This window comes from Phaseolus vulgaris, chromosome 8 (genome assembly GCF_000499845.2).
Source record: "Phaseolus vulgaris cultivar G19833 chromosome 8, P. vulgaris v2.0, whole genome shotgun sequence".
Classification (NCBI taxonomy): Eukaryota; Viridiplantae; Streptophyta; class Magnoliopsida; order Fabales; family Fabaceae; genus Phaseolus; species Phaseolus vulgaris.
The window spans coordinates 9,789,090-9,803,681 of NC_023752.2; the positions used below are offsets into that span (position 1 = coordinate 9,789,090).

General features: G+C 29.0%; 2 protein-coding genes across 2 annotated transcripts; one reads left to right on the plus strand and one right to left on the minus strand.

Moving 5' to 3' along the window:
• Positions 1–125: 125 nt before the first annotated feature.
• LOC137825739 (dnaJ protein ERDJ3A) lies at positions 126–3,429 on the minus strand. Its single transcript, XM_068631495.1, has 7 exons — positions 3,199–3,429; positions 2,668–2,723; positions 2,495–2,568; positions 1,766–2,310; positions 1,075–1,413; positions 599–952; positions 126–510 (listed from the first exon to the last, which is right to left on the minus strand). Exons 1-7 carry the CDS (start codon positions 3,295–3,297, stop codon positions 217–219), a joined length of 1,761 nt encoding a protein of 586 aa, XP_068487596.1. The 5' UTR covers positions 3,298–3,429; the 3' UTR covers positions 126–216.
• Positions 3,430–8,724: 5,295 nt separating this feature from the next.
• On the plus strand, positions 8,725–14,161 carry LOC137824538 (uncharacterized). Its single transcript, XM_068630203.1, has 4 exons — positions 8,725–8,729; positions 10,452–10,631; positions 13,624–13,700; positions 14,042–14,161. The coding sequence occupies exons 1-4, from the start codon at positions 8,725–8,727 to the stop codon at positions 14,134–14,136; spliced, it is 357 nt and encodes a 118-aa protein (XP_068486304.1). The 3' UTR covers positions 14,137–14,161.
• Positions 14,162–14,592: the final 431 nt, after the last annotated feature.

The window sequence follows — 14,592 nt, forward strand, 5'->3', positions numbered from 1 at the left end:
TGTCCGAAAGGTAAAAAGAGAATAGAAAAAGTATGAAAAGAAATTATTAGGGTCCAGGAAAGAATGATTGTGAGTGAAAATTCTTTCCATGGTTTGAAAGGTGCCAATTGCAGGAACAAAGCATGGAACAATAATATCCTATTTACTGTTATTACTAAACTCTTCACTATGTACACGAGCATGCAGCCAAAACATTGAAAAACCCAGTTTCATGGCCTAATGCTCTAGTACAGGTTTCCAACGCGTTTCTGTGAAGGATATATCTCCACTCAGAACGGAGCCAATGAAACTTTCTACTTCCTCCATTGTCATTTCACCCCTAAATACACTGAACTTTCCTCTACGAGGTTTGTAAGCAATCAACAACTTATTTGATGATTTATAACCTGTTTTCTCAAATGCATTTAGAAATGACTGTTGCTTTGCAGCATCTAAAAGGGCATAAGAAATGGAGTCCCTAGAGCTGCTGCTTCCACCATTTGGTCGTCTTGACAAAGATTTTTGGGAGACCTGAAAATTTGCACAGTGCTTCTTTTCAGAAAGGAAAAAACTACATAACCCCATTAAACTAGTAAGTGAATGAAAAATGTATTCTTACCAAAGAGAGGATTGATTCTAGCTTTTCTCTGGCTTTGGAAGATCTGAAGGCACCAATTATGCAGACAGGAGCTCTCGCACCACAGAGAGCCTCAAAGTTTGATTGAGAAAGCAATGGTATGCGTCCGTCGTCTGGATCAGTTTGTGCCTTCTTGGCCTGACCTGATGCTTGCTTTTTACTTGATTCTTCAAAATTATCAAGTATTTTACTAAGACCGAGAATTGCCGATTTTAAATCTTTTACAGAAATCCCAGTTTTCAGAACACGTTTTTCTCCATTAGGTAGCCAACCTACAATCGATGGAAGTGCATCAACTCCTAGATTTTTTACTCTTGGATCAGAAACATCATGCACCTACAAATCATTCAATATATACGTTAAATCTTAACATTCAAAGTATATATGACTTCTCCCAATAGGTAAAGAAGGAAATAAACAGAGTAAAATAATGTGCTTCACGTCCAGCATTGACACACCTCTGCATCACTGAGAGTAATGCGTTTGTGATACAAGCCACTAAGAACACGCCAAATTACTGGAGTGTCCTTCTTAGTGGAGAGAAGCAGCACCCTAGGCAACTTTGCCGTAGTGCCGAATTGGTCAAGACTATTCAAGTTGGTTCGCTTGGAAAACCTTGGCAAGTGTTCTTGAATGAAAGCCTTCAAATTCTTAGCAGCCAAGTGTCCACTGTACTCCACCAAAGAACCAATTCCATTCTCCTTGTATGAAAAAACAAAAATTCTAGGAGCTTTGTGTGGATATATGCCAAGCTCTTTACAGAATGAGACTTCCTTATCACAGTTAATGCTTCCAGCCTGTCACACAAAAGAGAGAGATAAGCCATGCTAACTCCAAAAAATCAATAAAATAGAATCATGGCTAAACGTGATTTTAGACCTCCAAAAGTTTTTCGTGTTAATTTGAATCAGCATCATCATCACTGATTACGTGACGTACACTTAGATATGTCATCTGAAAATTATTGTCGACTTAAAATGTGCATATACGCGTGTCATGCTAACACTGTGAGGTGATTCCAATCATTTTCAAAAGTTCTAAAATTAATGAGGAACAAAACTGACGAATATTTCTTAAACTGAAACCAAACATATTCATGTTTGCAAGTACCAAAAACATATCTAAGCCAATTAAAAGTTAAGTGAGAACCTTCACAGCTCCCTGTAATGAACTGGCAACCTCCTCTATAGTGGATTCAAAGTATTGGACATGCTTCGATGCACTCGTAGGTCTATAAGACAACAAAATCCAAGTCATCCCTGCATTTTCTATCTCTTTCTTGTAGATATGTGAATTTATTGATGTAAGACGTTGGGGAGAAACTGAGGACGCCCGTTCAGTATTAGCTGAACTGCCAAAACCACCAAACATACTCCCACCACCTCCACCACCAAACATATTCCCACCACCTCCACCACCAAAAATACTGCCAAAAATATTATCCAAGCCAATCCCAAAAGAATTTGAACCACCCGAGCCGCCAGAGGAAAAGGAGAATGACTTAGATCCTCCCTGCCAGTCACCCCCTGTAAAATAAGTATATCCACCCCTACCTCCAGGATGGCCACCTTGAAATCCAGGATGGCCGCCACCTTGAAATCCAGGATGGCCACCTTGAAATCCAGGATTGTCATTTAAATCTCCATACATGTCATATTTCTTTCTCTTCTCTTCATCGGATAAAATTTCATACGCTGTTAAAAGAAGGAAAGACGCACATGAGAATCCTCAAACAAGGTAAATGTAGAAAGCAAGCACAAAAACAGCTTGTCATTACTTATATATTGATTATAGTATCAACTCTTTGTTCCAGTAAATATGAGCTCGTGTGTGTGCATGTCAACCGAGTAAATGTGTGAAAGGAGCAAAATTCTATACCATTATTGATCTGAGAAAACTTCTCTTGCGCACTCTTGGCTTTGTTCTTGTCAGGGTGATACTGGAGAGATAGCCTGAAAAACAAAATAAGAGCCGTGTCAATATGTAAAATCAGTTATAAGACCAAATCGAAATGATGAAATGTAACAAACAAGAGCATCAAATATACATACTTGTGGAAAGCCTTCTGAATTTCCCGCTGACTTGCATTTTTATCAACCCCAAGAACCTGAAAAATTGAAGCGGGTACTATCAGGTCATGCTCTCAAAATTAAACAAATACATAAAAGAAAATCATCTTTTCTTTCTCCATCTCGATTTTTTATCAATGAAAACTTGAAACATATAACACAAAACTCGTTTTTCTCATTCAGGCTTCACACTATCAACAAGTAAAGACAAATACTTGCAAACGAGCATCCCTCCATTATGAAGCCAAGAAAGAAAAAACCAAATTCAAAAAACTCAAAATAAGGTTAGCCAAATCCCTAATCTAAGGACACAAATTTCTCAATTTTAGAAGGAACCGAAATTGAGTATCCGAAACAGCAACAAAAATTTAAGTTGATCATCAAATTCCACAGACCGTAATGAAATGCAATGCAACTAGCCTACCAATAATTCATTTGAAATGATACAAATTGAACACAATTCCACCACAAATTCCCAAATCCCACAAAAAAAAAAAAAAAAACTCTTGCAACCTTGTAGGGGTCGGTGGTTTTGGCTTCCAATTTCATGCTCGCAAGGAAACAGAGAGAGGCGATGATGATGACCCGCGTGGAGGCTAAACGGGTCCTCATATCGGAATCGGAATACTTCGCCGGGGAAATTTGAAATCGAAAACGGTAACTTCATGAATAACTGAGATAACAGTGACGGTAACGGAATGAGGCCTTTATTTATAAGAAACAGAGCTCGCGGGAGAGAAAATCTAGACGCTTCGAGGTTAGAAGGAAGTTAAGAACACGTGTCATTGCGATGTGACACCACGCATGTTGGCCAATGAGAATTCAGATTTTCTACTTTGAATGTCATAGACATGTTGGCCAATTACTTATAATCTATACATGATTTTGCAATTACTTTTGTGTATTCGTCAATCTTTTAGTTTTTATTATAAAAATTTATCTCTAAAAGTTACAAATATTATATAATTATAGCAATTAATAGTTAAAATATTTTATAACTATTTTTATAGATATTTTGTTATAATTTTAAATTATTATTTTTAGTTTACATTTTTAATATCAATTTCTCTTAGTTCTATTATTTTATTCTAAAATAATTAATAATATATAACCATAAATTCCAACAAATATTTAAAATATTATAATAATTTTTATTATATATATATTATTATTATTACATTACATTATATTATATCACATTGCATTGTATTGTATTATATAGAAGCTTTAATAATATAAAATTAACCTATTTTTAGAAATAATAAGTGATTTTTATACTTAATATTTAATAAATATGTTTGTCATTTCATTTTCCAACATTATTTTTAAAAGAAATTACAATATTTTAATCATTTTAGTTTATATTTATTTGTATGTTAGCATGTAATATTTATAAAATTAACATATGGCTTTGTTGAATTAATAATATTGATAACTAATCATATTAGTTATATATTCACAAAATTATGATTTATGACATTCTAAAACTTAAAATTTCATAATTATTGTAAAAAGTAATATAGTAATTCAATATCAAATTAATATATAGTTAGATTAAATACAATGTCTATAGACTAGCCTAATATATAAAGGTTGTATGTTAAACATAAATATTAATATGTTTTATCTAATAGACGTAATTTTGTGTTCATTGTTGTTAGGATAAGTTTTAGTTTGGACGGACGTAAACGAGTATTATTTATATAGCAAATGTAAGTTTTGTACATATCATAATACACATCATCATATTTATAATTTCTCATGTTACACATAATCATATTTATAATTTCTCATGTTACGATTATATGAGGATATTCGGTTCTTCATTATTTCAATAGGATTTCATAGTGTTATGTCAACATCTAGATCCTTTGAAGAACATGCTTAAAACTACTCCACACAAATAACTTTTCTATAAAAGATAATATGTTTGCTTTGTGAAGTAAGACTATGTGCTTTGCTTAAAAGGGGGAAAGACTCTATTTATCTATGTTTGTTTATCTATATCGTGTACTAGAGGTGTTGTTAAAGATCATGCACATTCAATTCTTAAGTCAAGAGCATTTAATGTCTTTTTAAGGTCCAAAGATGGTTAGATGCAAGAAAAAGAAGTAGCAAAAGAAGATTATTAGTTTGTCTCACAACGACTCCAAAGGATCTACTAACAACTTATTTCTTCTTAGCTCTATATATAAAGAAGATCTTTGTGAAGAAGAAATGCATACTAAACTTTTGTAACAAAAACACAAATAAGTTATTATAATATTTAACAATCCTTAGCCTTTGTGATGAAGAACATTGGTAGTGTTCATAGTTATACAAAAAAGTATAATTATCTTGTATTTGTCATAAGATGTAACATCTCTCTTTAGTAAGCAACCTTGTGATATTTTAGATCACTTTCTTTGTAAACCTTTGTTGTTTTAGTCAAGAGTGTATGTCTTTCTAAGAATACTCTATTTTAACTAAGAGTCGTTCTGGTTCAAAGAATAGTCAATGATTGAGTTAAGAGTGGTTGTGTTCCGAACAATACCTAGTGATTTAGTCAATAGTGGTTGACTTCCAAATAACTTGTCTTTGTCAGGAGTGACAGTTGCCCAAATAATACTCGAGTTTTAATTAGGAGTGACGGTTGTCCAAAGAATATTTGGTAGTTTAGTCATAAGTGACTGAATTTCAAATAATACTTGGTCTTTACCAAAAGTGACTATAATCCAAATAATAGTCGTGTTTAACTAGAGGCGGTTGAATCCAAATAATACTTGTTTTTTTTTTATCTTGCAACATTAGTTTGTTACAATGAAACTTGATTGTGTTGATCAAGAATTGAAAGTAATTTAGGCTTTCAGACAAACTAATATAAAAATAATTTGTATAAATCTCACTTAATTTTTATTTTTTTATATTATATTTACAACAAATCTTAGATACGAAAACAAATTTAAAAAAAATATTTATAACAATACATGTATGAAACTTAAAGTTGTGTTTGATGTTTTTCATCCAACACTAATGTTAACAAAATCAAACATTAATGTTAAGAAAATACCTAACCGTGAATCTTTCAAGTATAAACACCATGGATTAGCATCTATCAAATGAAGTTTGAGAAAAATCTTAAAACACAAATCAACCATTGTTTTTTTTTTGTTTTTTTTTCATATTTATATATTAAATATTAAATATAAAATTACTAAGTATTTAAGCAATATAGTAGTTTTCTTTGAATACTTTATTTATAAGCATCTTCTTTCAACTTTAAAACTAATATAGCATAGTTAAATAAATATAATAACGAACAACCTATGAGGTTTTGTTCTTTGGATATAATGATTTCTATGTTTTTCTTTCACTTTTGATAGTGTCGTTTTTTTCTTTTAAGTCCAATAATTTTTTTTGTTCAAAATAATTTTACTACTTGTAACTTATGAGAATTTTTCAAATATGTTAATCAAAATTAATCAATTAAAAATGTAAAGACTAAACTCACTCGTTTTTCAATCCGAAAGAAGATTTAAAGCAAAATAATACAAATATTAATATTTTTATTCTAGTTCATCTTCATCATTATAATTTATCAAATTTAGAGATAATATTTAATAATAGTCCTCTAACTTCAATGGAGAGAGTGTTTTAGTTGTCTCAAATTAAAATTCCAAATTATTCCTCGAAGAAGTCTTTTCAAACTTCACTTAAAACATTGCAATAAAGTTAAGGAAATTGTAATTCACGAAAAAAAAAAAAAAACTTCTGAAATTGACGAAGGGGAGGTGATAAAGGAGTTTTGGGGTAGTTGGGTTGTGATGCTCTGAATTAAAAATTGAAAAACTAAGTAAACATAAAAGATTAAGCTAAAAGTATTTAGTAAAATTAGTTAATTAATTAACTAAATATTGTAAGAAAACAAATAAGATGATTAATTAGAAAATTAGGTTAGGCATTACAAGTCTAGTACATTAATATTATTTATTTTGAATTCTGCAGGGACAGTAGTGAAATAAAGAGCATAAAAGAAAGTTAAAAATTTGCTCAATAAACTCAATTCATTGAGTGAAAATGTGACAGAGACAAAGAAATTAGAAAGAAAAAAATTGCCTAATAAATCTTAATTCTACCAACAAAACAATAGAAGATAGCAAACTCCATCATGTTACATATGACATTAATTATTCTTTGACGAAAGTCCAATCATAACTCAATTGTGTCAATTTTAACTGTAATTTTAAAGTAAAAATAGTTGTATTTAGACTATTAAATATAGAATTTTTTTTTCTAGTTGTAAGAGGGTATTGTGAATAAATTTTTAAAGTATTCTTACCAATTTTCTTTTAGTTTGCTTCTAAATCATTAAAAAAAATCAATATTATATACGGATTTTTATTCACGAATTTTAATCCATAGGTAAATTCAGCATTATTTACCGATGTTATCTACGGATATTATCTACAGATATGAATTCAATTCAGCATTATCTACCAACTATTACTCTACAGATTTTATTACCTACGAACATTCACTCACGAATCTTATTATTTACGAACTTTTACCCACAAATCTCTATTACTTATAAACTATTACTTAGGATTTTTATTACCTACCAACTATTATCATAATAATTATATACATAATATTAAAAATATTATAATAATATAATTAATTATAAAATCATAAAGGTTGATAAATAATAATAATCATAACTAATAAGTATAACCTATTATAAAATTAATAATATTAATATAATTAGTATTATATTAATAATATGAATAATATTAATAATAATAAAATTAGTAATATTAATAGTATTAATGATATTAATAATATAATAAATTAATAAAATTAATAATATTAGTAATAATAAAATTAATAATATAAATATTTAATAATATTAATAGTATTTAATAATATTAATAATATTTAATAATATTAATAATATTTAATAATCATTAATAATATTAATAATATTTAATAATATTAATAATATTTAATAATATTTAATAATATTTAATAATATTTAATAATATTTAATAATATTTAATAATATTTAATAATATTTAATAATATTTAATAATATTTAATAATATTTAATAATATTTAATAATATTAATAATATTAATAATATTTAATAATATTAATAATATTTAATAATATTAATAATATTTAATAATATTAATAATATTTAATAATATTAATAATATTAAAAATATTTAAAAATATCAATAATATTTAACAATATCAATAATATTTAATAATATCAATAATATTTAATAATATCAATAATATTAATAATATTTAATAATATTAATAATATTTAATAATATTAATAATATTTAATAATATTAATAATATTTAATAATATTAATAATATTTAATAATATTAATAATATTTAATAATATTAATAATCTTTAATAAAATTAATAACATTTAAAAAAATTAATAATATTAATACTATTTAATAATTAATAATATTTAATAATTAATAATACTTAATAATATTAATAATAATAATAATATTTTTTACTCTGCTTTTTCATTTTCGTACACTGAAGGCGGAATATTGCACAGGTACAAAGTTATCTTGACACGATTGTTGATGTGGGCATCGACGGGGAGGATAAATGCGTTCTAAATATGACATTCTTGCGGAGAGATGAAAGGGGTTAGAAAATAAATATTTTCTTAAAGTTTTTTATGGAGTTTCTCGTCTTATTCTCTTTTTTTTTTTTCTTTTCATTATTATATTTTTCCTTTTTAGTTTTATGTTAGTAACAACCAATCAAAATTAGTGATTCACAAGAATGATGATTTAATTTCTTTAAGGTACAAATTAACTTGACATAATTGTTTATGTGAACATGAGGAGGATGAATGCATTCTGAACATTATTTTGGAGAAGAGGAAAGAGATTGAAAAATAAATATTTTTTAAAGGTTTGTTACAGAGTTTCTTATCTTATTATTCTTTTTTTTTCATTATTATATTTCTCTTTTTTAGTTTCTATGTTAGTAACCACAAATCAAAATTAGTGATTCACCATAATGATGACGTAATTGCTTTAAGGTATAGAGTTATCTTGACTTCATTGTTGATGTGGGCATGGATGAATGCGTTTTGAATATAACATTCTTGTGGAGAGGAGGAATGGAATTAGAAAATAAATATTTTCTTAAGGTTTGTTACAAAGTTTCTCATCTTATTCTTTTTTTTTCATTATTATATTTCTCTTTTTGAATTTTATGTTAGTAACAACAAATCAAAATGGTTATGTTTATTGTGTTACAAATTTAAATTTGTTTAATATATTTTTTACTATAACTTAATTATTAAAATAGTAGGTTGAAACTCATAAATGATGAGAAAAAATGTTTCTATCTTATTTTTACTTAGTGATATTTTATATTTAAAATATATGAATACACATAATAATATACAATACAGTAATAATAATAAAAATGCGGATGCACAGGCGCTTTAGCGCATGTGTTTCCGCTAGTATTAATAATGTTAATAATTTTTATATTATTAATATTGATAATCTTACTAATAAGTATAATAATAATCATAATGTGACAACAAAACTTGACTGATGTAACGGTTAAAGCTTTTTTGAACATTTCTCAAGGGACTTGGTTTCGAATTCCAGTTGTTGCTAAAGTTTAGTTATAACTTTAATTACAATTATCATAACATATATGATAGCTTATTGGATTAAATATAATAATTTTACTTGCATGTATTATTTTGTGTTAATCTAAACATATTGCATCTTCTTTGTCTTTATTAGTGATTGTATTTTGGTGCTTAATACTTTTCGTAGTAGAAAAATCGAGGTTTGAACTTTCTTAAACATCACTAAGAAATGGTGTTTTTTTTTTATTATATAATTTGGATCACGTGTTGGTTGAAAGAGTAGGAATGTGGTTTCACTCCTAAGTTGTTTTATTTTGCTTTTCTTAATGCAATAAATATTAGGAAATATTAAAGAGATTAATATTATGGTAAGAGAACTTAGTATTTAATTATCGAGAAATCATAATTAATAATTTTTTATCAACTTAATCATAAAGGTAGATGAAAAAGATTAATATGAACATGAATTAAGGTAATACATTGAAAGTTGCATCCAATAAATTTTATCCTATTTAGTTTAATTATATTTTATCTACCTTAAAGTTGCATCCAAGAAATTTAATCCTATTTAGTTTAATTATATTTTATCTACCTTAATTTAACCATGTTTATAATGGCTTCTTCTTATTAACACAAAACTGAAATCCAATAGTGAATATTTTTTAATTGTACATATTTATCTTTGAATTTCAAATAGGTGTATAAGTATCATAATATCATGGTATCACAAAAGTCCATGTCACTACAAGAAATTGTTTATTTAGCTGCAAAAAAAAAAGCGAAGGTCTTAGGTCGACACTAAATAGTGTCAAATAAGCCTTGGCTATTTACAAAATTCAAATAAAATGTGAGAAAGTGTGGGTTATACCCACGCAAACTTTTAAAAAAATATAAAAAAAAGTTGCGTGGGTGAAACAACCATTATTAAAAGTATACAAATAATAAAAATTTAAATGTTTGAAGGTTTAGCCCACGCTAAATATTTTAAATTAAATTTAAACAAAGAATTAAATTCTGAAGGTGTAGCCCACGCAAACAATTAATTTATATTTATTTGAAAATTTTTAATTATTAAGATTTTAAATATTTTGAAAAAAATTTAAACCCCTCTCAGAAAGTGTTGCTATTCATTGTTAAGCACGTGTAGCCTTCAGCTTCAGCAGGTTCATTCGGGAAGACAAAATAATTTTCGGAAGCAGCTTCAGCAGGTTCATTCAGCTTCAGCGTTCGTTTCGGAAGTTTCGGAAGCAGCTTCAGCAGGTTCAGCAGCTTCAGCAGGTTCATTCAGCTTCAGCGTTCGTGAAAGTTTCGGAAGCAGGTTCAGCAGGTTCATTGCAGCTTCAGTGTTATGTTTTTGCCCTAACATTGTGTTTTGATTTTCAGTGATTCTCTCAGTTTTGCCCTAACATTGTGTTTTGATTTTCAATGATTCTCTGTGATTTTGTATTTTGTATTCTCAATGATATTGGATTCACTAGTTTTTATTAATGTGTATTTTGTATTCTCAATGATACTGGACACTGGTTTTTAATTCATACAGATTCACTGGTTTTTATTAATGTGTATTTTGTATTCTCAATGATACTGGATTCACTGGTTTATGTTTGATTACTGCATTGTTCACCTGCCTTAGTAGTAAATTTTGAAAAATGTGGTATTCAGGGATAGAAACATTACCACATGTCTGAAAACCTGCCTTAGTTGGGAATAAGGATGATTTGCACGTGTCTTGACATAATAGTCTGTGATTTTATAGCCAAACCGTTTGTCAATCTTCTTCAAGATCTTTCTCAAACCAATAGCATTCATTTCCACAAAATTAAGAAGCCTTAAAAGATCTCGTCCCACATCTCTATATGCTTCTTGGAGTTTAGAGATGTTTGAACTATTTGACTGCTGTATAAGAGTATAGTGCTCTTTTCCAATATCTGACAGCCTGTGTGCAAGTACTCCTTGTTGTTCAAGAAGAAACAAAACAATTTTTCAATCTGAAATTCAAGATCAAGGAAAGATTATTTAGAATTTATCATACTCAGTTTGTTTTTTGAAAATTTTAAGTGACATTTTGATTTTATAACACAAAAGCTCTCTGGAACTTCTCTTTGCTTCTTGTAAAATGATTATTACCCTGAACTACAAGTTTTGTTCATAGGAAGTTAACAAAATGAAGGAATATCAGAAAGACTGTGTATGTATTCAAGTATTATACACAGTGAGGGTGTCAGTTTTGGTGTGGTTTTCTTCATGTAGTTGCTATCTGAACTTCATGGTTATTTCAATTAAAAAGGGACTATTTTAGAGTACGTACTAGTTAATTCCTATGATAAAATTTATAATCATGTCTCGTGTGCTTATCCTAATTAAAGCATCTTTTATAGCAAATGAGTTGGAATACGTTTGATAAATTCATAAAAGCAAAAAAAGATAAGATGAACTTTTTCACACAAAGTGGAATTTGTATTCAATGTTATATTTGCTAGTCATGTAAGTGACAACATTAAGTCACCTGATTGTCTAGCAACATTGAGAAGTCTCTGAAAACATTATGGCGATTTTAAGCTCCAACCTCCAATTGTTCTACATATCTCTTGACTTTCTTCTTTATTAACTTATAGTTGATATAATATCTGAAAAAAGTTTAAACAGTTTTACCAGAATTTAAACAACCATTTCTCATTTTGGTTCAAGTATCATTACCACCATTAAAACAAAAGGGTTAAAAATATGATTACCAAATACAAAAGAAAGAATTCAACAATATCATAATTCATTAATCATGCCATAAACAAAAAAAATCAGAAAAATCTTATGAAATCATCTTTATTTATCATCATCATACTTGCTATTTAGAGTTGACTGGTGGGTCAGAGGAAGTGTATATAGATGCTTTTATAGCCTTTGTTCCTTAAAAAAAACTCTTCTATCAGAGGCTTCTTATTAACAATGATTCTGATGGCAATAGCTACCTCAGAATAACAATTTTTTCTCTTATCTTTGTATACATGTATGTAGTGCCAGTAATTGTGTAGATTAGTCAGTCCAAAATAAAGAAAAGAAAATAAAGTAATGTGATATCGATAGAACAAAGTCAAGGTGGAACAAAACATGGAAGGTGCTACACAGTATAATATAATAACATAAATATGATGTAAATGAATAAAATTCTTCAAAATTTTGATAGAACTGATCAAATGAACGTACCCTTTTCATTACCTTGGAATTCTTTAATCAAATTCCAGGGACTCCAACACACTGATTTCTTCCCTAACTGCATTACAATTCACAGAGCAGTTACTATAAATACTCACAGCAAGTACATGTAATTTATAAAATAAAAAAACTAGAGGCTTTGTACACTGATAAAAGTTGCATTTGTAAACATATACTAAAGTTAGCAAGTTTTCCCCTTCGTTGTTTGAAAGATGTCAGAATTTCATGCACTAACTCAGATTCTACATTTTCTAATGGTAATAATTACTATTTCTGTCATAATTTCTGCTGATAATCTGCACTGTTTTCATTGCTGTTGGTAGCTGCATCATGATATGTTGCTATTGTCATCTGTGTGTCGGCTTCATGCCTAGGAGAGTAATTACATGCAAGGGCCACAATGGCCAACTCATGTGTATTATAGGATATATGCTTTAGATTTTGCTTTATAACCTACTGCAAACAAAGAAATCTTTTAACGATGGCTCCACAGCTCTTGTTCTCACTATATAAGTTAAAGTTCTACTTGAGTTATGGGTACTGCTAACCATGTATGCTCAGACCAAACATTTTTTGAATTGGAGTATTATAATTTATAACATAATACAATATAATATATGATGGTACAAAAGAACATTTTAATGCAACTTTTTCACAAGATTCATAGTACCGTTTTTTTCCTAACTGATGCTTGTTTTTACGCCATGTTGCTTATTTGTTGAGCCACTCTCCAAAGGTACCTTATCTTGCAATGCATTTGCCATGTGTCTTCTGCAGCACAATTATTGTTTTTGCTGGTATCTTCATACAAAGCATGGAAAAGAACAATTGGTCATATGAGCTTTGTTAATCGTGTTATGTATCAGTCCTTGCTAATAAACCCTAAACCCTAAACCCTAAACCCTAAACTAATTGGACAGGGGTGGATAACTGCCAGTAATACGACGCATGGGCCAGTAAGCCTTTTCTAGGGGGTTGTAACACACTAATACTTGTCCAAAACCAACTAACATAAAGTCTCAATTATCAATTAATGTTGCTGATTATCACAATCTCTTCATGTGCTAGTGCTAATTCACCTCCTTTCTTTTTCTCTGTAGTTTTGGTTTGGCCGACAGAGAATGCTTCAGATTACTACCGACCTTTCACCTTCAGATTATTGTCTTTAAGCCACAAGGTAGGATGTCTACATTGCAAGGTAACAAAAGTAACTGTAGTTTGTGTGACGTTTTGAAATAGTTAATGGAAAGGAATGAAGCACAACATACTTCTGGTTTTTTAAGGCAGAAATTCCAAAGCTTCATAAAAAAATCTAGAATGAGTGTTATTTTATTAGAAACAATCTAGAATCAGGGTTGTAAAAGAGACATAATTAAGGTAAGTATTTGTAGCTAAAATGCATATTTTGCTCGTGCCTAGTTTGACTCGTGATGAGAAAGAAATTGGAACAATGAGATTTTCTTTTCTTTTTCTTCTTTTTGACTCGTGACCATAATGTTTGTTATTCTTGATTTGCAGGATATTGTAGTAGTGATCTACAAGCCTTGTGTGAAGAATCTGCAATGATGCCAATTAGAGAGTTGGGTGCAAGCCTTAGATGTGGATTGGAATAATCTGGTAAATGAGAACCTTTCTCGGGTATTCATCTCACAACACGTGATATAGTTTATTTTTCTTCTTTCTTCATTCTTCTCCTTTTTAATACATTATTCTTTCGCAAGAACTACTCCATAGATAATCCATATTTATTTCCTTAATGCTTGAAGTCTGTCTTTACTATGGTCTTTTCTAATTTGAGTTCTAAATTATGCTCATCACATGCCCTTGCTATTTTATTGCACCATGGAGAACCTGGTGTAGTCGTGGTTGCTATTCAACCTCTAATTAGAGGAAATTGGTTAATTCCTAATTCAGCCGTGGTCGTAGTTTATTGCTTTCTTAACTTCATTTTGTACCCTCTGCCTAGCATCATCCAGCATCACAATGTAATCTTTCAGCTCTTGAAGTTTCTCATTGTAACTAAAAAAGTAGCCCACATGTTGTTACAACTTTTTCCTGGATGTTACAAA